We start from the raw sequence: 24002 nt of genomic DNA on the forward strand, positions 1-24002 counted from the left end.
AGTAAAGTTACGGTGGGATTTGTAATTCAAAATTTGGGATAATTAATGTTTAAGTGTTGTGTTATGTTGCGGGGCCCAAAGTAATGAGGCGGCTTGCCACATACGAAAGTTGTGAACAAAGTTGGGGTTTTGGGTGTGGCACTAGAATTCCTTGAATTCTAAATGAACCCCCCCACCAAACATGTCATATCATTTCGAATCTTAAAACAACTAAACACTATTAAATAATTAGTTGAAGTAATTTATAATTTTCGGTTCCAATAGAGGCATTAATATCTTATTGCATTAGGAAAATTTGTTGCAATAACTTAAAATGAAGAAACTATTGCAATAACTCAATACCCATTATTTTTGCAATTTATTACAACAAAAATTTTAAAGTGATAGATTATTGCAATGAGGATATCATAGTAATAACTTGGTATCAACTATTTTGCAATATACTGCAATGACAAACATGAAATTGTAACAAAGATATCATTACAATAATTTGATATTAATTATTTTACAATTTATTACAATGATAAACATAAACCAATTATCTATTACAATGAAGAGGTTGTTGCAATTGTAATAAAATTCATGATGCAGAGCTAGGATTTGAGTTGAGGGGGGGAAAATTTTATATATGATACACGCACTTACACACATTATGTGAATATATAATATTTGAGATCAATTTGAAAAATTAAAAGCTACTCATTTAAATACTAAGTGATATTTAATGTAATTATACCAAAAAAAAAAAAAAAAAACCTCTACATTTTTTTTTTTTTTTTGCTTATTCATAATATTGTATTTATCTATTGAGATTTTCTCACATGAATGATCTATTTTTCATTTTTTTTAGAGACAAAAATCAAGTTATGAATGAAAATATTAGTAGTTAGATAAATATCGAGTGTAATATATGTGAATTTTTATTACTTTGGTTAATGTGGACCCATAAAAGGTTCAAATTATAATATGGTAGGGACAAACTAAAAAAATTTAGTGCACGACATGCTAATGGAGGACTTAAGGTTCCTCAATAGTTTATATAGAAGTTGTGTTCTATTACTTTGGTTAATGGAGGACTTAAGTTGTGTTCTATTTCAAGATCAAAGAAACATAGTGACATTTAATAAACCCAAAAATAAAATGTAGGCAGGAGTATTTAGTAAGTATTAGCTATAATAACTAAGGGCATTTTTTGGGTGGGTCAGGGGGGCAACTATCCCCCTTCGACCCCCCTGATTTTGCCCCTGGAAGTAATAGTCTATTACTACTATATATTCAAAGCTGTAAATAGTTTATAGACAAAATTTAGCTACAAAATTAATTATAACCTTAGGCTACAGCTTTACTCAATATCTTTTTATTGGAGGTGAATTTTGACAAATCTACTATTGGATGACATCTTCTTCTTATATTCTTCATGCTTATAAAATTTCTAGAAAATTAAATGTCAATAACTATGTTATCAATAAATTGTTTAAATTGCAAGTTTTTCTTGTTTAAAATTATGCATAAAATATAAACTTATAAATCATATAGTAAATAATATCCGATTAACACAAAATTTGACATATACATTAAGAGTTTAAACATTTTTCTTTGATTTTTGATTTTGCATATTTGTGCATTATTCCATGATTCATTGTTTTTCACATCTATTTATAGTATTCAATACTCTGATATATCACTAAATACCATTATTCAATATACTAGCATTATGAAGCTTTAATAAATGTTTTAATCAATTTATTGTTTTATTTTTCCATTTTTATGTTTCCTACATTTGCGACTATTAATGTTGAATACAATATATAAAGCCCATTTGGATAGGCGTTTTCGTCGACAAAAACGCACGGTTTGATATAAAACGCAATATACACAGTCGTTTGGAGAAGCTGTTTCAGCTAAATCACATTTACAAATTGCACAAATTCGCAGTTTCAAAGAAGCAGTATCTAATTGCATTTTCAATATCGAGCAAGTAGAACGTTTTCACACCGCTATTTTTTTCGTTCAAAAAACCAAAAATACCCCCAAATAGCTGGCTATATTGTCACCCCTTTTTTTTTTTTTTTTTTTTCAATAGTCACTCTTCACCAATTTCCCTCAGTAACCTTTACTTCGTTGAATTTCGGCCGATATATCAATTCCGGGCGGTACTGAAAAGAACATACCTTTTTACGTTTTAAACAATTTTTGCTTCTTTCCGAACCGGTACATTACACACAAAATGCTTCTTTCCCTCCCCTCATGCCAATCATACTTTTTGCCTCCCTTCATTTCTAACTCCTCTTTACACTAACGATGAAGTCATGTCATTTGGTGTTGAGCGGCGGCACCGGTAAATATCCAGCAAGCTTCCTTAAGGAGGGGCTGAAGGTTTGAAGTTTTAAAAGAAGAGAGAGTCTGAGGTGAAAGATAGAGAGAGAGAGTTGTGATGGAGCTGAAAGACTCAAGAAAAATAAAGAAACATTTGATAGTGAAGTGATAAGTTTAAATGTGTGAAGATGAGTGCTTCTTGGAAATTGTAATGACATATAGGTTGTATTTGTAGATCTTAAGCGTATGATGTGGATCAGAGAAAGAAAAAGAAATTAATAAAGGTGGGAGGCAACTGGCAAGAGGCATCAAGCATGTGTTTGGTTTTATTACCCACTATTTTAATTTTTCTAATTATTTAGGAGATGTTTGATATCGTTGTTCTAATAATGTTGTTTGTATTTTTTAAAAGTATGTGTAAGTAAAAAAGTATTTGAAAATACGTATAATATTGTTTAAAAATTAAAAACAATTAGATTAGGCTGGTCCGGGCCACGTATCAAATCTTTTTGCGAGAAGACAAAAAGGACCTCGGAGATGAGAAATCTTAAAGTCTGCCACGTAGGGCAAAATCTTTTCAACGTGTAGCGAGCTCATGCTCCGATCAGCTCAGCTTCTCAACCCCGCTGACTATGTCGCGGTTCTAAGAAGTCAATCATCTACCTTAGCTCCTCCCCCTCTCTCTCCCTCCTCGTAACAGAGTCACTGACACTGAGTTTTGAAGCCCGAATTGGAGAAAATGGCGGACCGGTTCTTCCCAAACGTAATGCCAGACTTCGTAGCAGAAGCAACAGCTGAAACCCAAGACGAAGAAGGAAAAGAGCCAGCAGTTGTCACCCAAGATTCTCTCATGAAGCTCCTCTCCATGCCTTACTCTTCTCTCTCTCAGCGTTTCAAACGCGCCGCTTTGGACCTCAAAGAAACCGTATCCATCTCTTTTATTTACTCGCTACTTTCTTTGTCTCTCTGAGTGTGCATGTATGAGTTTACTTACTCTTATGCCTACCAAGTGTATGTGGATTTGTTTCAGATAACTTTGGAGACGTGGGGTATGACTGGGCATCAAGTTCAAGACTTTACACTGTATTGTGGGACTCTTGGGACGGCTTTTTTCCTCTTCAGATCTTACCTACTCACTAACAACCACAATGATCTTGCTCTCTCCTCTCAGATTGTTAAGGCTTGTGACACCGCTTCTTTCAATTCAAGGTACTCTCCTCACTTACTCTCTTGCTTTGTATGCACCTAATATCTGTAAGGCTCCGGACACAACTTTTTTCGCAACAAATTTCACTTTGCTAAAGTGGTTGGCTGCGAGTAGTGGACACAATTGACACTCATGGAAATACTAATTTTTCTCCGCCACTCCTAGTCGAACACTTATTATTATGGCTTTTTTGGGTGATAGCATGCTCAGCTGAGTTAGGGTGCTTTGTGTGATGCATTGATGGTAGGGATGTGACTTTTCTATGCGGGCGAGCTGGTGTATGTGCTCTTGGGGCTGTGACGGCAAAGCATGCCGGTGATGAACAGTTGATAAATTACTATTTAGTTCAATTTAGAGAGGTATTATATTGGCATTTGTTAAATAACAGTTGCCTTAATTGGTTGCTCAGAACTTGTTTGTCGGTGTTAACTCATGGTTTGATTTATGAGTATAGATTAAGCTTCCCGGAAATCTTCCTGATGAGTTGTTATATGGGAGAGTTGGATACTTATGGGCATGTTTGTTCATAAACAAACATATGGGCGCAGGGACGATTCCTTCTACCTACACTGTAAGACTTGCATCATGAGTTACTAAACGATCTTGGATATTGTTATTTGTTTCATTAGAAGTGGCACTGATATTATTCTGGTAAACATGTGTGTAGTGTTCAGTTGTGAATGAAATCATCAAGAATGGAAGAGAATTGGCAAAGAGTGGAAGATGCCCATTAATGTTTGAATGGTATGGAGAAAAGTATTGGGGTGCGGCACATGGATTGGCAGGGATAATGCATGTTTTGATGGACATGGATTTGAAACCAGATGAGGTCGAGGATGTCAAGGGCACTCTTAGGTACATGATCAACAATCGATTCCCCAGTGGGAACTACCCTGCAAGTGAAGAGGATAAAAAGAGAGATATTCTTGTGCATTGGTGTCATGGAGCTCCTGGAGTTGCTCTCACACTCGTCAAAGCAGCTAGGGTAAGATCTCTCTGATGGGAAGTTCTTTTCTTTTTGTGCAAACCATTTGTAATTTTGTTTCCCTGTATCCTTGGACTGTCAAAGTGCCATGTCTGATTACAGTCGTTGGCGCAATTCATTGAACAACTTAAGGAAGTTCTCACAGTGCTGTTTCATAAGCTTTGCTTTCGCTTTCCATAATCATAGGTTGGGTATCTTCAGTAATATAATACCTAAAGCTTTTCTAACTCTTTGTCTTGAACCTTTAAGTAGGTAAGTAATTATATGTTTTTTAACCCCTGCAAAAAGAGGAAAGAGAAAAAAGGGGGGTGGGGGGGTGTGGAAGTTGGTCTGATTGGCTAAGAATCCATGGAGGAATGACTTTCATTTCTGACTAGAATTATTGCCAGTGGTCTGATAATGCATAAAATGTGTTTCATTAACTTACAATAACATTATAATTGGTCATTTTCCCCCTGAAGTTCTCCTTAAGACAGTCCTGAGTAGAATGTGTTGAAATTTCTTTTCTGTTGAGACTTAATAATAATAAAGAAGAACCATTTTGTGTTGCATTAATCATGTGGTGACATGGGAAAAGGCGTGTATCTTTTTTTTTGGATAATTTAATTAGAAAATGCTGAGGGCATGCAGCCTAAGTATGTCAGTTATATTCAAGGGAAGACTACTGTTGTAGTTAACTTAATTAAGAAAATGTGTACTGTTGTACTTCTCTTACTTAGTGAAACTAAATTCTCAGTCTCTTTACCATAGTTTTTTTTTTCTTTTCTCAGATATTTTTTCTTGATTGCGTGTATTGAATAAAAACTGTGTCAAATGCGCAGGTTTTTGGAGATAAGGAATTTCTGGAAGCAGCTGCAGATGCAGCAGAGGTAGTGTGGAACCGCGGACTGCTCAAGCGAGTTGGGATTTGCCATGGCATTAGTGGGAATGCATATGTGTTCCTCTCACTTTACCAACTTACAGGCAAAGTGGATTTCTTATACAGAGCCAAAGCTTTTGCTTGCTTTCTACTTGATAGAGCTCACAAGCTCATATCAGAGGGAGAGATGCATGGAGGTGATAACCCCTACTCATTGTTTGAGGGGATGGGAGGTATGGCTTATCTTTTTCTTGACATGACCGATCCCTCTCAGGGTAAGTTTCCGGCTTATGATCTCTGAAAATATTTTTACAATGGAAGGTTGGAAGGTATGCCTTATGTATAAAAATTTATTGTGCTTAGAGTAGCTCACATCGTGTAATGTATTTGAGAATTTGCTGGCTTTCTGTTCCTATTTTGTCATTTCCTACTGGGAATCTGACGATAAATTTTCTTCTTGAAACAAGCTGGTTTTGAGTTTTGTTTGGGAGGAGATGACTGGACGAATGACTTGATGAAACAACAATCAATATCTTACCGTGTTAGTTTACACAATTCTAAGCTTAAGGTAGCAATTGCCAATAGGCTTATAGTCTGATTAGCACCTACCTTGTCCCCTAATCTCATGTCATGGGTTCAACCTGCCTACCCCCTCCCTTACCCAAAAAGAAAAAAGCAATTCTCCTTATCAGTGGGACTAACTTGATTGAATGAATTCTATTTTAACGATTGCGATAATGGTTCATGGACTGGCTTGGCCCACCAGTATCAGTGGGACTAACTTGATTGAATGAATTCCATTTTAACGATTTTGAAAATGGTTCATGGTCTGGTTTGCCCACCAGAATCACTGGGACTAACTTGACTGAATGAATTCCATAAGCAGGAGTAATTAATCTGACCGAAATTGACACCAAATGACAAATGCAAGAAATCGAACTCCATATGTTTTTAAAGCCATTTGGAATATCTGTTAAGCTAAGCACATGGAGACGACAAAGTTGCACAAGAAAGATTTAGCCTCGCTGCCCATGGATACAATATTTTCTAGCATAGATTTTATTCTTACACCTGGGGTACTCATATAGCACCCTCCTCAGGCACTATGTTTTCCAAGGAAGGTGATGATGAACTCATTCACCTGATCTGGAAGTTGCTCTTGAACAAAATGGGTCCCTTCAGGCATGAATATGATCTCTAAATCTGGTACAACATGCTTCATGGCTCCACTCCTTATGTAGTCCTCGGTCCCTGGGAATTTCCGTACATAATCCTTCTCCCCCATAATCAGCAGCGTTGGAGCTTTGACTATCAGCTCAGTTATTCCACCATCCACATTTAAAGTCCTGCCCAATGGACCAACCAGTCAAATGTATGTTTACCTCAAGGAATGTCATACTTTTGGAAGATCTTATTGGTTTCATCGGAACTTTATAGAGTTAGGTGATCTGTTTCCCTAGGAAAATTATACAATATTCTTTTAGCTCCAAAGCAATGCTCTCTATTCTCACATGAATATTTAATTCTACTATAAATTTAATTAGTGAGACATATTATTATATGAGAGGAAGGGATTAGTTTCTTAATACTGAATAATTAATCATTTTTTAGGTGCATGTTGAGATTTTACTACAAAAAATAAGCCTCATACCCTTGGACTAAAATAATTTGAACTATTTGGTTGAGGTCATGCCTTACCTTACTTCACCCAATTTGACTATTTACATTAATGGAAATCACTATAAGGCCAATTAGAGGACTCCTAATTCATTTTTCTTTACCCAGTATTTGGTTCTTGAATCATAAAGGGTTGGATGGTGTTAAAGCCGATTTAAAAAAGAAGCTTTCACATTTCTTCCAGCAACTTGGGGGGAATTTTGTGTACCTGTATGGAACCTGCAATGCAAAACGGAATCCAGACTTCTCATATAAGGAAGCATAGACCGAGAGATCTTCCTCGGAGAACCATGGTGGAAGAGGAGTGGAAGGGTCAAACAAGTCCATGATTTCCTGATCCTCGGCTGCAACTGGGACCTCACTTCCTGAGAAGAGAGTGTAGATGATCCTTACCACTGCTTTGGCATCAAACCGGCCGAAGTCAGCTTCTGCTCTCCCTGGCTCCTACACAAGATCCAGTAATAATACTATTAACATATAAATTGAACATTATAGTGCCTGGGGAAATAAGAAAGTAGGAAAAATGCTATCAAGTAAATGACTATGTTTCATGTTTGTGTCAAAAATCAAAATCTATATTACCTGCCACCTAGTTACGTAGAAGCCTTGAGGAAGTAGATGATTTTGGACAGCGGAAGGACCAGGTAACATGAAAGGAACACCAAGTGTTAGAACGCCTGACACCCTTTCTGGATGGACCGCTGCTACCATGTATGCTGGGAAAGCTCCGAAGTCCTTGCCAATAAGAAAAGCCTGGCACCAAGAATATCCATGGTGATGTTGTGGGAAATTCGGAATGCGTTTTTATGATCACTTTTTAATGATTCAAACTTAACTAGTTGATAAGTATGGTCAGTGGTATCAATGTTAACCCAAATAGCATTCCATTCCTGATGGTGGCAAGAGACCATGGGTTTGATCCCACTCTACTATAGTGCGTTTGTTTTACCATGTCATAGCAAATAATAATATGGAAATGCCACAAACAGTATTCTTTCTTTTCTTTTCTTTTTTTACATTAATTTAAAGGAATCTTTATAGTTGACAAATAAAATATTAAATTACCGATTCTCTCAAAAGCTTAAACTATTGAGAATTGATAAATTTAATTATTTAATCACATAATTTTAATTCTCCTCCTCACACATGAGCTCAAACTACTTTTTAATAGGTGAGGCCTATTATGAGATTTTAAATAGGAGGTAGAGTGAGAGAAATATGGATTGAAGGTTGAGGTAAAAGGGAAGAGGTTAATGAAATTGTTAGCTAAAATAGATGTAGAATATTGTAATTTGTGAAGTTGTGAACTATCTCTTTTTATTTCACTTATATAAGGTTGTTGAGGTAGGAGCAAAAATCATTTATCTCACTTTAAATGTTTTAATTTAGAGAAGTGTTACATGCACAATATTCTTACAATATTTTTACAACAAATTATGTGGTAGTTGTTATTAGTTCTAATTTGAACTCACAACTTAAATTACTTTTTTATTTACCCATAATAGCCAATAGCAACTTGTCATTTAAATTGTGTTGTGAAAATATTGTGTACATAATATTTTTCTTTACTTTATGCTCAACCAATTATAGTTTATATAAAAAAAAAATCCCTTTACAAAGTAATTAAAATTTTTTAAAAAAATTAAGAATGTAATAACATATTATGGTAATGGGGTAAGGCTTGGGTCCAATTAGGGGCAACTTAATGTATTTGAAGGCCTAAGACAAAATTGAGGCATTTTATATATTCAAATAAATATTACTTAAACTCTATTATATTGTTTTAAATGCGTAATTACCACTAATTAATATGAACCATGTAGATTTTTTGTTTATAGAAAGTCTATAAACAAAAAATTTGACAAAACTTTTTACACTCATTGATGTGCCAAATTGATAGTGGTGTAGGGGCCTTTTTTTGTATACTATGCATTGGGCTGAGCTGCCTCCTGCGGTAATGGGCCCGAGTATTTTGAGTAGGAGAGTTGGTACCGGTCCAACTGTAACTCAATTTGGGCCGGTTTGTGCACAAACTAGGTCTTGTCTACTAGGAGTGTACTTATGGCAGGCAGAGCTGTTTCAAATGAGTTACGGTAGGCAGATATAATAATAATAATAATAATAACAGAATAAAGTGACCTTTTCTTAATAAAAATGATCAAGTAATCCCTATTTATGACAATCATAGTGATAACAATGGCTTTTACAAAAGAAATAAAGGAGTAAGTGATAATATGAGTTAATCAAGAATAAATATCAAGTCAAGTTTGGTCTGTAGAGGCAAAGACCAAAGAGGAAGAACACCTCATCTCAATGCAACTAATCTCCCAGGAAAGATCCTGCTGTGGGGATTAATAAATTTGAGGGAACCAGACTTAAATGGTTAGTGTTCAAAGGAATCCTTCTTTCATTATTTTTCTCGAAGAGAGTAGGATTACGAGGGGGAGAGAAGGAAACCAACTTATTGGTGCATGCTTATTGTATTATCTCTCTTTATTTTCTGTTATCTCTCTTATCTTTTTTCTTTCCCTTGTTTTTGCTTTCTTTTTATTTTACTTCGTGATACTCCCCTGTTTTTCGATCCCCTGTTCTGGGCACGGTAAGGGTCTTTTTATAGTACCTGCCGTGACCAGATTTTACCACTTTGCCCCTTAACCGCCTTTGTCTGGTCTAGGCGTACTTGCCGACCACCAAAGGGTTTGTCTGTGTGCCACTCACCCTCGCCAGACAAAGGCAGGTTTGTTTCATTCGTTAGTCTGCCATGGTACTCTTTCTTGTCACAGTGTAAGTGCTTTCTCTCTCTTTCCCTCATGGCATGCACCTAACGGTTTCCCCCTCAACCTTACCTCTTTTAGGTGGTCTGTCATCCCGGTAGGACGTACCTCCCAAAGGAGCTTGGGCAGGAGCTGCAGAATAGGTCTTTTTCCCTCTCCCCACCACTAAACCATACCCTCCTTATCTCTGACCCATGACCTCACCACGTCCCATATTGGTTGGGTACAGGCTGGTGGTGTCTGGGCCTTGCGCGTGCTTTCCTTTCATGTATGTCTAAAATCTGCCTGCTACTCATGCGTTTGTCGCGGTCTGGAGCTTTGTTTGCACAGTCTGCCGCTCTTCTCCGTCCTTTTATGTGGGCCGTTTTATAATTTACTGTTCCCTTTAGGAGCTGGGCTTCATTTGACATTGGGCTTCACATTTCTTCCAGCCTACTTCTTGATTGTCATCATGTCCTGCCGTATTACTTTGTCATTCCTGCTTGTATTGACATGATCCTACCGGGCCCCTTTTTAGGCTTGCCATGTGTTCTTTCCCTTGACTATGGGTTTTCTTACTTATGGGCTCCTGTGTCCCTTTTGTTTTCCCTTAGACATCCTTGGCCCATTTGCTTGCCTTGGGTTTCCTCGGCCATTTGTTCTAACTTTGTGTTCCCATGAGCTTTTACTAACTTCATTGGGCTTCCCCGACCCAATTACCTCATTCTCATCTTTGGGGTTTGTGGGCTTGCCATCAATCCCATACTCTCTTTCTTTACATTGCTTTGGGCCTGTCGCAGCCCATTCTTACTTTTCCACATCGTATACTGCCCATGGGTTTGCTATTCGCTATTTTTCTCTTTTCGGGCTCTTTTGAGCCCATTTGCTTTCTCAAGGCACATTTATTTATTTTATGGATCTGTGATCCATTATTCCTGCTACTTGAATTTAATGGTTCTTGTTTCCTATCCTTTTGCCAGTTTTTTTTTTTTTTTTTTTTTTTTAAACTTGTGGAAAATGTTGTGAATTTTTTAATGTATTGCTTTTTTTTTTTTTTTTTTTTTTGAGAAGTTCTACATTCACAATATTTTCACAACAAATTCTAAGTGTTAAGTTGTTACTAGTTCTAATTTAAACTCATCATTCAAATTAATTTTTTGTCATCAATAATAGCCTGTAACAATTTGTTGATTAGGATTTATTGTGAAAAATGTTATGAATCTAGCTATTTTTTTTTTTTTAATAAAAAATATGAATTAATTTTTTTAGCTAATATTTGGGCTTAACTTAATATTATTATATTGAAAAAAAAAAACCCTATTAATTAAAATTTGGAGACTTTTTTTTTTCCTACTTAAGGCCTTAAGCAACTTCCTCATTTGCTTTTAATATAAAGCCGGCATTGAGTCCAGTGTCCAGCATTGGACCTATCCCAGGTGCATGTTATGAAGCATGAAGTGGAATAATAAATAATACTACCTCCGTCCCATTTTTTTGTCCTCTATTTCATTTTGAGATGTCCCAAAATATTGTCCTATTTTTAAAAATAAAAGTCATTAATTTACTAATGTTCATATTATTCCCTATTAATTTACTAATTCAATTTTTTGATATATTTTTTTAAGGGTAGTTTTGGAAACTTATACATTTTTAAAAGATATACAAAACAATAGATGATGTTTTCTTAAAAAATTTAACTTTTAAAAAAAAAAAAAAAAAAAAAAAAAAGGGACGGAGAGAGTAATAAAAAGGAAGATTTTTACTGGTCGAGGCAGTATATGGATGTAAAATACTTTCTTTTTTCCATGTGAAACTTGTCTGAAGTCTCACATAATTTTGTCATGTTTTTTAGGTAAAATAGACGATGAACATTATTTTCTAATCCTATCTAGCTGTCTTTTAAGTCTAACCTAACCATCGAAATGATATATTATGTAAAATGGATATAAAATATTCTGTTATTGTCAAACTATCCTATTTATAGTCTCACCTGTCATATCTACATTTTTCCCTTTGGGACAAATCATTAGTCACATCCTTAAAACTAACGGTAACCCTTCAAAGTTTAAAGGTTCACTGGTAGTCCACCATGTGGGGCTAATTCACTGGATTGAGAATACTTAGTATTACATCTGATGTAATTTACTCATTTTTTTCTCACAATTTTTTTTAATTTTTTTAATATGTTTTATTTAATAATTGAGATTAAAAATTACTTTTTAAAATTTTAATTTCAACCATTGAATATAATTGCATTAGGTGCATTCAATTGGTAGATGTAATACAGATGATCAGATATGACAATTTGGCAGGCTAGTTTGTGTTTTGCTGATTATAATAATTTTGGAAAACATTTAACATTTCCAGGACGACTCCAATTTATAATTTGTTTACAATTAAGACCCCCCAAAACGAAAATGCTCTGATTTCAGGATACTGGATCAAATTGGAAGGATTGTGGACGAGTATTTGCCTAGTGACGACCATAGGTCTTGCCAACCAAAAAGAGTATCTGAAAGTTGGGCAACTGGAGGGGAGATCTGTTTGAAGCAGGGCTAGATTAGAAGTAAAAATGTTTAAGCTTTGAAGAAGTCTTCGAAATTGAGCAATAGTAGTGAGATGCGAAAGACAGGTGTGAAACGGAGAGATGAAAACGAGATTGTTGTTGAAATGGCAATTTAACAAAGTATGAATGGGGTTGATCACCTACCCACTAAAGCTTAGACACCAAAACTAAAACTTTATCACTTTGATTAACATAGAAATCTTGCATTTTTTGAGTCATACATTCAAGCTGTATGTATATCTAAAGGGGAAGAGATTTGGGTGGCAAGTACTACTTTATTGATGCCCAGAGAGTCAAGAAGGCCGACAACATCATCAACAAGGTCATTGAAATTTGCTTTCTCTGGCTCCGGGGGCTGGTCAGACAGTCCATAGCCCCTGAAATCAAAGGCTATTGCTCGGTAGCCAGCATTTGCAACAGCAATCAATTGGTGCCTCCATGTATACCATATTTCAGGAAATCCATGCAGGAACACCACTACCTTATCACCTGCTCAAACATTCATGATTAGAGAAAGTAGAAAATCAAATTTTGGAAGGATAAAATGGAAAAGTTAAAAACCTATGGAGTAGGGAAATAAAAGAAATGTTGGTATCAGATATACCACTTCCAATCTGGGCGACATGAAGCTTTAGTTCTCTTACTTCTACATGACTGTGCTGGATCTTTTCCACTTTGGAGAGAGGTGAGAAACAAGGGAGAGGTGGTGATGACTAATGAGAAAGTTAATTGTATTGACTATATAGAAAGAGCTCAAAGGCTAAGGAACAGTAGTTATGGATTATTCAAGCTTTGGGGATTTTATTTTATTTTTTCAAAATAACACCTACTTTTAAACTATTTCGTTAGTTAGCAACGTTTTCAAATTATTTAGGAAACTAGCATCTCGAGGCTCACAAACTCAATTTCACAATTGCAACTCAAGTCTCTGAGACTCGAGTTCCATGAAAAATCAATATGGAACTCGAGTTTCTAAACTCGAGTTCCAGACCACCAAGACCAAATCCAATCCACGAGTTCTAGTTTCTGTACTTCATCAAATGAGTTCCAGTTTCTGCAATTCATCAAAAACCAAACCTTCACAACCCCACAAAGACCCAAATCCACGAGTTCCAGTTTTGCAGTTCATTAAAAACCAAACCAAAACACAACCCCCTGAAGACCCAAATCCACGAAGGGGGTTGTTTCTTAAAGAAGAAGAAGAATTTGACCTAACCCCACGAAGACCCATGGTAGTTTTGATCTTGGCACCAGCCTCTTAGATTGGGTTTGTTGATCCTAGCACTAGTGTCTCTTTGGTATTGTTGAATCAAACCAAGTGTGTTTCTGGTACTATAGACAGACTAACCTAGAGAACATAGAAAATGAATCTAGAGACAAACCAAACCAAAAAACAAACCTTTGGTGCCGAGATCAACAAACCCAAGCCGCTTCGGTGTTGAGGAGATTGGGCCTAGGAGCTCATTTTCTATGTATATATTGGGCCTAGGGCCCAGGGCCCAAGCCAAGGACTAGGGGTCGTCCAAGGATGAGTAAACATTGTCAAGAAAGTCCGTATTAGTGGAAGAAAAAGTTAGTTGTAGTCATAATGGCCTAGGAGGGTAGTCTGAGGATGAATGCCTCCTCGGCTAACCATAGCTGAGGTCTAAATAGGTAGTCTGCTGTCTAGGGGAACGTTCCAAGAAGTTCTGTTGGTACGGATAAGCATTGTAGAGATATATGATAGGGGAGAGTCCTAAAATATCTAAGGGGAAAGCTGCTACCACCTCATTAAATGCTCTACAGCTAACTCTCTAGTCGCATTAATGTGGAGATGATGCCTGAACTGTGGTTTTCAGTCTTACAACTATTACATGAAGACTTATGGAAGGTGCTGATGGGACAAGTATCAACACTAACCATCTGGTCTGCACGTGGATGGTAAAGATGAAAGTAGAAGAGAGTATAAAAGAAGAAGGAAGCAGTGGGAGAAGAGGATCGAGAAATCAAGAAAGAAATACTGTAACAATTAGGAACCAAACTTGTAATCAAACTTAAGAGCAATATATAAGAACTGATCTCCTCGGACTGTACCGAGGACGATTTTCTGTAGTTAAAACTTGTCCATCTTCTTTTTCTTGTCATTCGAATCCACTTTATTTGTTGTCCAACTCATTTTAGCCCAATTTTCCAACCCACTCTCTACAAATTCATTGTTTTGGGCTTTTTGGATCTAAGTCCATTCACCTTTTGGGCTAGGGACTCAAATCTGGTCCTTACAATATATATATATATATATTATGTTTGTGTTGCTTGTTCCCTCTAATAATAAGTATTCTGCTCAGTATTAAGTATCACTAGCATGTAACTCATGTATCTTCTAAAAAAAAGCATGTAACCCATGTAAACGCATGAATGCATTTAAAATTATACACAATTTTTATTTTAAAATATATATAATTAGTCAAATTATTAAAAAAAAAATAGCATGTAACATGTGCATATGTATAGATACATTTAAATTAAACACAATTTCTATCATAAAAATATAAATAATTAGTCAATTTTTTCTAAAGTAAATGTAATTAGTCATATATTAAAATTCTTACCTAAATTTAGTACTACTTATGATTTTTTTTTTTTCTATTTTTTAATAAGATAGAATATGTTGTGATCTTTGTTGTGTGATGATTTGTATGAGTATAAGTGATTAATTTTTTTTTTTAATTTTATAGTTCATTAATATCAGATTCTTAATATTTAGCTCTCAATAACTCACTTGGCACAAAAATTAAAAATTTAAGTGGCTAATTATGGTGTGGTTCATACATAAATTTAGACACGTAACACAAAATTGGATTCTAATTTCGAATTCTAATTAAACTTTCTTTGAGCTTTCCCTTTGAATATATATAGATTAGTTGGATTTAGAAAATGAAAAATGGTAAGATTAATATAATAAAAAATATGAATATATTGCTTTAGTAAGTTCACAAAAATTTAATTATTTCAACAAATTTAAGCACAAAATTAATATATTTTTTTTTATTGCATGAGTTATTAAATTTGATTTTACCTTTTTATTTTTTCCCTTTTTTTATTCAATTCTTGCATGAGGAAGAAAGTAATATTCTAAATCAATTATATTTCTCCATTTCATAATAAGTATTCTTATATAAATCTTGAAAAAATAATCATTGATTATTATTATTTTCCTTAAGCAATGTGATATGCTATAGACACATGAAAATAATTAACATAGTTTCAAATGGTTTAAAACCTACTTAGATAAAAAATCCTACTACTAAGAATTCTAGATTTTATTGAAAGAAGTTTCATTATTTATTTCATATAGAAACTATGGAATTCCCTTGAGGTTTTGAGTGTAACATTTTATCCCCAGTGGTTTTTTAATAAAACACAAAACCTTCTTAAGCTTTTGTCTGTAACAATTTACCCCTTGATATTGTTTTGTGTGAACCATTAATTGTGAAAAACTTAATCCCCTAGGGTTCAACTAAATCATAATAATAATCTTCAAAACAATTTGATTATGTTTGTCATGGTGAGTTCAATTGAATCACCAAGTATCGGTTATACTATTCTTTTTAAATATAATTTTGTGTCTTCGATTTGTAGGTTAACTTGAAAGAGAAGGTACAAACCCTAGATATACATGAAATGCTCTCACTTCTGTTGTTTAGTTAACCCCTAATAATCCTGTTTATTCTCTAACAAGTAGGGCTCAGATTCCAACTTGTGGGTCTACTTAATGGGACTGATTAAGAATCATGTATCTTGATTCTCAATCAATCGACTAGTTGTCAAGAGGCCATAGCAATTAATCTCGATGGATTGACAAGCTATCGACAAAACTGTCGAGAATCCAATTACTTCCTTTCTTCTTGAGTTATTCTGAGACAAAGTCTTATACTTAAAAACACATTGTTTAACACATAAAACACACACACTTTTGTCCACGATTTCCCAACCTAAAAATATCACCCTTTGGCAATCTATAAAATTAAACCCATTGCAATTATAATCCCAAGATTAAAATGATATAACATAACTAAATGAGACAAGACTAAACGAATGACAACTGGTCCCCAGAAATTACTATTTGAACGAGGACCAATTGTCTTTGATTGTTTTCATACATATCATTCTTGAAAGCACGTTACAGAGATATTAACCCTAAAGTCTCTCAAGTGAGGGTTCAAAATCTAAAATTGCCATCTATAAAAAGGGCTACCCAACCCACCCGAAGACTTACCTGCATGACAAACTCGATGGAATCAACTGCCATTTGTTGAAGATCCAATTTGATCAACTTCCTTGATCATCGTAGGTTGAAATATGCTCCTGATGAGGTCTGATTAGATGCAGGTTAAGCCTAAACCTGATCCATCTCAAACACATGGACAACCTAGCCCATAAATATTTTAAAAAAAGAAGAAGAAGAAGAAGAAGAAGAAGAAGAAGAAGAAGAAAATTCTTAAATCATCAAGTAGTTCGACTACAATTAGATTAGGCTTGTCCAGGCCATGTATCAAATCTTTTTGTGAGAAGACAAAAAGAAACTCGGAGGTGAGAAATCTTAAAGTCTGCCATGTAGTGCAAAATCAATTCAACGTGTAGCGAGCTCATGCTCTGATCGGCTTAACTTCTTAACCCTAATGACTATGTCGCGGTTCTAAAAAGTCAATCACCTACCTTAGCTCTCTCTCTCTCTCTCTCTCTCCTCGTAACGGAGCCACTAACACTGAGTTTTAAAGCCCAAATTGGAGAAAATGGCAGACTGTTTCTTCCCAAACATAATGCCAGACTTCGTAGCAGAAGCAACAGCTGAAACCCAAGACGAAGAAGGAAAAGAGCCAGTAGTTGTCACCCAAGATTGTCTTATGAAGCTCCTCTCCATGCCTTACTCTTCTCTCTCTCAGCGTTTCAAATGCACCACTTTGGACCTTAAAGAAACCGTATCCATCTCTTTCACTCACTACTTTCTTTGTCTCTGTGTGTGCATGTAGGAGTTTACTTACTCTTATGCCTACCAACTGTTTGTGGATTTGTTTCAGATAACGTTGGAGACGTGGGGTATGTCTGGTCAACAAGTTCAAGACTTTACGCTGTATTATGGGACTCTTGGGACGGTTTTTTCCTCTTTAGAGCTTACCTACTCACTAGTAACAACAATGATCTTGCTCTCTCCTCTCAGATTGTTAAGGCTTGTGACACCGCTTCTTTTAATTCAAGGTACTCTCCTTACTTACTCTCTTGCTTTGTATGCACCTAATATCTGTAAGGCTATGGACACAACCTTTTCATAACAAATTTCACTTTGCTAAAGTGGTTGGCTGCAAGTAGTACGTGGACACAATTGACACGTGAACACAATTGACACTCATGGAACTACTATTTTTTCTCCGCCACTCATAGTCAAACACTTATTATTATGGCTTTTTTGGGTGATAGCATGCTCACCTGAGTTAGGGTGCTTCATGTAATGCATTGATGGCAGGGATGTGACTTTTCTATGCGGGCGAGCAAGTGCATGTGCTCTTGGGGCTATGTTGGCAAAGCATGCTGGTGATGAATAGTTGCTAAATTACTAGTTAGTTCAATTTAGAGAGGTATTCTAATGGCATTTGTTAAATAACAGTTGCATTAATTGGTTGCTCAGAACTTGTTTGTCGGTGTTAACTCATGGTTTTATTAGTATAGATTAAGCTTCCCAAAAATCTTCCTGATGAGTTGTTATATGGGAGAGTTGGATACTTATGGGCGTGTTTGTTCATAAACAAACATAGGGGCACAGGGACGATTCCTTCTACCTACACTGTAAGACTTGCATCATAAGTTACTAAACGATCTTGGATATTGTTATTTGTTTCATTAGAAGTGGCACTGATATTCTGGTAAACATGTGTGTAGTGTTCAATTGTGAATGAAATCATCAAGAATGGAAGAGAATTGGCTAAGAGTGGAAGATGCCCATTAATGTTTATGATGAGGTGGAAATCATCAGTTGTCGTCCAAATGGAGCTGAATCCTCATCACTATACCTACAAATGTAGCATAAAGGCTCTCTTTAGGTGGTCATCGGTGCAGTGCCTGCCACAACGCCTCCGATGCCAAAGTCAATATACAGAAGCTTTTGGGGGAAATAAGAGAGTTTAGAGTATCAAAATTACCTCTGCTTGTGTATTTTGGGTGTATATATAGTTTTGTAGTTTCTAGTCATTGGGGCTTTAATTGTGGCTTTAGTGCTCCTTCCATAATGCCTCAGGATTTGTTAATGCAGGTTTTGAAAAGCAGTCAATAGTTTGACAGGTAATTGGTAACGGTCCGAGGCATTGAAGCTTCTCTTTAATGGTTTGCTTTTCCTTGTCCATGTCGTGGCTAGGTAGACAAAGGTATTTGGTGAAGTCGTCTAGGCAAAGGAGTTTGTTGATCCCATCAGCTGCCCCCCAGGTTTTGTGGTCATCATTGTGTGTCGTGATGACCACCAGAAGGTGAAAAGTTGTTTGCCCAAACATGACTCTTGGGGTTTCGTTCCGCATTTGATGCAAAGTGGTGGCACATTAATGCAAAGTGGCAGCGTCGTACACATCATGGCCACGTGGCATGTAATGACTGGTGGAGTTAATGCTCCACTTGTATCGCTCTTTGGGTTTCCTGTTGATTTTCAGTTTTTTGTGTTTGGTTTTTAAACTTCCCCTCCTTTCTTCACTTTTTCTATTCCTCCACCATTGTTGCTTTGTGCCTTTCTTTCTCCAAGTTGTTCTCCCCTGCGATTTCTTGCATTCTTCCTTCTTGTGGGTGCCTTTTTTTGAATGTACGGTTCCTTTTTGCCTCTTTTATTCTTCGTAGCATAGGCAATTTATACAAATTTCTTATTTTCGTTCCTATTTTGAGTTTTTAGGATTTTGCCCCCCCCCCCTCCTTTTCGTTTTTTGGGTTCCATGGTTGGTAGTTTTGAAACTAGGAAACTTTGCCCCTCTATTTCATTTATTTTTGCACGTTTGGGTGCCTCTCTAAGCTCTCCTCATACTTTCTGTCCCTTAGTTGAAGGTTTTGTGTTTGAGGGTAGTAGTTTGGGTGTAGTGTTAGCTGATGTGGTCCCTTTGCTTTGTCAATCCTTTGATAGGTTCGAAGATTTAGTGGGTGAGCAAAGAGGGATGTCGGAGGTGAGATCTAGTGAACTTGACACGGGGTTGTTGTCTAGCGACAATCCTGTGGAAGTGGACGAGGACACTGCGGTTTCTGGCCCAGGGAGGTCAAGGCTTTCTCTGCCCTTGAGGAAAAGTGTGGCTTAGACATTGAGACCCTCTTTAGGTTTAGCAATAAGTTCCAGTTTCTAGAGAGGGTTAGGGTTCATTGTCCTCGTAAAGAGGAACAAGCCGGTCATATTTCGCCCGGGGAGGTGTGCTTTTATGAGGCTACCTTCCTGAGTGGGCTTAGATTTCCCATCAACTCCTTCCTTATGGAACTTTTAAACCATTTCAAAATTGCTCTTGGGCAACTTATGCCGAACTCATGGAGGATAGTGATCAACTGTATGGAGATATGGCTATCTACCACTAAAGGAGATATGATCAGGGTAGACAAGTTCACTTACTTGTATCATCTGAAGAAATCTAAGAAATACGAGTACTACGAGCTAGTGCCTTGGGTCAAGGAAGCTAGGATCGTCAGGGGCCTACCCTCGTCGTTCTGCTACTGGAAGTCCAAGTTCTTTTTTTGTCTCCAGGAATAAGTGGGAGACCCCTTCTAGTGAAGTTTGGGGGGACGTCCCTAGGTTACTCTGTCAGTAGGGTACCCCAAGTCTAGGTATGTCCTTTCTCTGCCAATCTTTCATCATTCATACTTTTGCACATATTTTATCACCTTTAACTCTCTTGTTTGTTGTCTCGTGCACAGTTAAGAAGCAGTCAAGGCTCAAGAGCATATACAGGTAACGTGTTGAGGCGGCTATTAAGTACGCAAGGACGATTGAAGATTTTGATGATCTGGTCGACCCGCAAACACTAGCTCTTCACTGCCTCTGTCCATAGCCTTCTACTTACGTCCTGCGTACTATAGAAATTGAGGAGAAGAAGAGTAAGTGTTTGCTAAGTTCATCACTACTACTCTTCTCTTCTTCTTTTCCTTTTTTTTTTTTTTTTTAAGTGTTTTTCCTTCGTAAAGATGACGACAAAATTTAACCAAGGGATGTACATAAAGATGAGGGCCAAGAAGAACGAGTCTCTTTCTAGCCTCGAAAAAAGGACGGTGCGCGTTGTGGAGAAGGGGGTCTTTGTCACTCCTCCTGCCCCATCACTGAGCCATCAAGGACGGCTTCCTTGACTACCTCAGTGGAAGAAATTACGCCTCTCCGGAAGAAGCAACGTGTGGACGACAAGGGGAAAGATAAGGTGGATTCTCGTTTGTCCAGCGTGTTTGACGATGTTGGCCTTACGCTGGCGAAGGCACAAGAGGCTTTCACTACTGAGGAGCTGAGGGTCTTCTCTAGCATGTCCTCTAATAAAGTTGAGGGTTGTCACATCCACAAACTCGTCCAGATAGTGTATTTGTGCAATTTCACTCTTTTCTTTTTCTTCTTTTTACATCATCCTAAATGTTGGAGTTTCTTTTCAGATACTGGGGGAGAGTCTTCATATTATTTCGAAGTACCTTACTCACGAAGCAAATGTTGCGTTAGCGGTATCCAGGGTGGAGGCTTTGGAGGCAAAGAATTCTAAACTGAAGAAGGATCCCATTTCTGCCATGGAAAAGACCAATACCATCAAAGAAAAGGTCAACGTTTTGGGGGACGACCTCAGAGCTAAGAGGTAGTTAACACTGGAGAAGGACGAGCAACTCCAGGCCGCGAAGGAGAAGGTAAAAACTGTTGTTACCAAGGCTATTGAGGCTTTTCAACAAACTGAGGAGTAACATTGTGCTCTTCAACTATTACTACAAGGGCTTCGAGCTCCTTCGTCGGTACTTAGTCAAGCAGCCCTTCGGAGTGAACCTGGAGAACTTGGACCTGGAAGAGGTAGACTAGGAGATGGCAGTAGACGAGGCCTCCTAGTCCACTACTCTTGCTAGCGATGCTCCCGGGGATGCTTATCTGCCTCCTCCTGATGGTGATGATGCAATTGCTGCTTGAATCTGCTTTATGTTTGTCTACTTCTTCTTTTTTGTAGTTTTTTTTTTCTTTGGGTGCCCAGTGTGTTTTTTTTGGGCTTTTTTATTCTACTTCTAGAACAATATTTTATTCTAATTTAGGAACAATGTCTCTTGCCCAATGTTTTTGGGCTTTTAATTCTATTTACTATTCTGTGTTTACTTTCCTGCATTGCCGTGCATGATATTTTCTGACTGTATGTGATCTCTATCTGCTTCATTGTTTGTCTACCACAGTTTGGGGGTTTGTTTGTTTATCAAATGATTTGCATTCTTCAGTAGTTTGTTTTTGTCTGGGCGGATTTTCCTTGGTCAATTTTCTAGTGACTTATCTCTTACTTAGCCAATTTTTTGTGACTATCTCGTCAGTAACTTACATCTGTCTAGGCGGAATCTTGTCACTTAGCTAAATTCTCTGTGACTTACACCCATTAAGGGGATCTTGTCATTTTTTGCTTCGTCAGTAACTTACATCCATCTATGCAGAATTTTGTTACTTAGCCAAATTCTTTGTGACTTACACCCATTGAAGGGATATTGTCATTTTTGGCTTCGTCAATAACTTGCATTTGTCTAAGCGGAATCTTGTTACTCAGCTAACTTTTTTGTGACTTACACCCATTGAAGGGATCTTGTCATTTTTGGCTTTGTCAGTAACTTATATCCGTATAAGCGGAATCTTGTTACTTAACCAAATTCTTTGTGACTTACACCCATTAAAGGGATCTTGTCATTTTTTGCTTCGTTAGTAACTTACATCCGTTTAAGCAGAATCTTGTTACTTAGCCTTTTTTTTTTTTTTTTTGGCTTTACACGCATCACACTGGCTGAATAATTCTTTTATTGCTTTATTTCAAACATGCATAAAGTCTTGGCTTAATTAGGACAAGCGTAGCAGTGAGGCCAACACGAGATTTTAAATGGGAGGTAGAGTGAGGGAAATATGGATCAAAGGTTGAGGTAAAGTGAAAGAGGTTAATGAAATTGTTAGCTAAAATAGATGTAGAATAATTTACTTTATGAAGTTGTGAACTATCTCTTCTTATTTCACTTATATAAGGTCGTTGAAGTAGGAGTAAAAATCATTTATCTCACTTTAAATGTTTTAATTTAGAGAAGTTTTATATCCACAACATTTTTACAATATTTTCACAACAAATTATGCGATAGTTGTTATTGGTTCTAATTTGAACCCATAACTTAAATTACTTTTTTATCCACCCATAGCGGCCAATAGCAACTTGTCACTTAAAATTTGTTGTAAAAATATTGTATATATAGCATTTTTTATTTTTCTTTACTTTATGCTCCACCAATTATAATTTATAACTTTTTTTCCTTTACAAAGTAATTAAAGTTAAAAAAAAAAAAATTAAGAATGTAATAACATATTATGTTAATGGGTAAGGCTTGGGTCCAAACAGGGCAACTCAATACAAGCAAAAACTGAAATTGAAACAATTTATATATATTCAAATATGATTATTTTTTTTAAAATTAAATATTATTTAAACTCTATTATTTTGTTTTAGATGCATAATTACTATTAATTAATATGAACCACATAGATTTTTTAAGAAAGTCTATAGATAAACAATTTGACAAAATATTTTACAACTGTTAATGTATTAGATTGACAGTGATAAGTAAAAAAGTGATATTAATGGTAGATTTAAATAAAAACTAATAAAAGTTTGCCAACTCAACTTGTGAAAAATATTGTGAATTTTTTTTTTTTTATGTATTGCTTTTTTTTTTTTTTTTTTTTTCTTCATAAAAGTACTACATTTACAATATTTTCACAACTAATTTTAGGTGTTAAGTTGTCACCGGTTCTAATTTAAACCCATCATTAAAATTAATTTTTTGTCATCAATAATATCCTGTAACAATTTGTCAATTAGAATTTATTGTAAAAGTGTTATGAAAAATATTGTGGACGAACATTCTTTTTTCTTTTTTCTTTTTAAGGAGGAGGATTTTTATTGGTAAGGTAGTATATAGATGCAAAATACTTTATTTTTTCCATGTGAAACTTTGCACATAAATTTATTTTATTTTTTAGGTAAAATAGACTAAGAATATTCTTTTCTAATCCTATCTAGCTGTCTTTTAAGTCTAACCTAACCGTCGAAATTATATATTATGTACAATGGATATAAAATATCCTGTTATTGTCAAACTATCTTATTTACAGTCTCACCTGTCATATCTACATTGTTTTTTTTTTTTTTTTTTTTAAACAAATATCTACATTGTTCCAATTGGGAGAAATCATTAGTCACATCCTTAAAACTAATGGTAACCCTTCAAAGTTTAAAGGTTCACCATGTGGGGCTAATTCAACTGGTGGATGTAGTACAATAGTAGGTGATCAGATATGACAATTTGGCAGGCTAGTTTGTGTTTTGTTGATTATAATAATTTTGGAAGGATGACTTCAATTTATAATTTGTTTACAGTTAAGCCCTCCCTCCCCCCCCCCCCCC

The 24002-nt window shown here is 36.0% G+C and overlaps 2 protein-coding genes and 1 pseudogene across 3 annotated transcripts in view; 2 read left to right on the forward strand and 1 right to left on the reverse strand.

Moving 5' to 3' along the window:
• Positions 1-2863: 2863 nt before the first annotated feature.
• On the forward strand, positions 2864-5848 carry LOC112027929 (lanC-like protein GCL2). Its single transcript, XM_024060570.2, has 6 exons — positions 2864-3241; positions 3347-3525; positions 3771-3882; positions 3978-4094; positions 4191-4508; positions 5330-5848. Exons 1-6 carry the CDS (start codon positions 3056-3058, stop codon positions 5666-5668), a joined length of 1251 nt encoding a protein of 416 aa, XP_023916338.1. The 5' UTR covers positions 2864-3055; the 3' UTR covers positions 5669-5848.
• A 444-nt stretch (positions 5849-6292) lies between these two features.
• Positions 6293-24002, reverse strand: part of LOC112027921 (uncharacterized) — a 24756-nt gene continuing 7046 nt past the window's right edge. Inside the window, exons 3-6 of one of the 2 annotated variants that reach the window (XM_024060561.2) lie at positions 7881-7970; positions 7627-7797; positions 7253-7488; positions 6293-6713 (exon numbers count right to left, since the gene is read on the reverse strand). In XM_024060561.2, coding sequence (XP_023916329.2) covers positions 6464-6713; positions 7253-7488; positions 7627-7797; positions 7881-7970 — 747 coding nt within the window. In that variant the 3' untranslated portion in view covers positions 6293-6463. The remainder of the gene's footprint in view (positions 6714-7252; positions 7489-7626; positions 7798-7880; positions 7971-24002) is intronic. The other variant, XM_024060562.2, reaches the window with a different exon arrangement.
• On the forward strand, positions 16522-21549 carry LOC112027922 (lanC-like protein GCL2; annotated as a pseudogene).

This window comes from Quercus suber, unplaced genomic scaffold (genome assembly GCF_002906115.3).
Source record: "Quercus suber isolate HL8 unplaced genomic scaffold, Cork oak 2.0 scaffold_423, whole genome shotgun sequence".
Lineage (NCBI taxonomy): Eukaryota > Viridiplantae > Streptophyta > Magnoliopsida > Fagales > Fagaceae > Quercus > Quercus suber.

Excerpts from the sequence above, each read along its gene's own strand:
- LOC112027929 (XM_024060570.2), top strand. The coding sequence starts at position 3,056 with ATGGCGGACCGGTTCTTCCCAAACGTAATGCCAGACTTCGTAGCAGAA. Across the intron at positions 3,526-3,770 it reads ACCGCTTCTTTCAATTCAAG|GGATGTGACTTTTCTATGCG; the intron begins GTACTCTCCTCA and ends CATTGATGGTAG. Across the intron at positions 4,095-4,190 it reads CGATTCCTTCTACCTACACT|TGTTCAGTTGTGAATGAAAT; the intron begins GTAAGACTTGCA and ends ACATGTGTGTAG.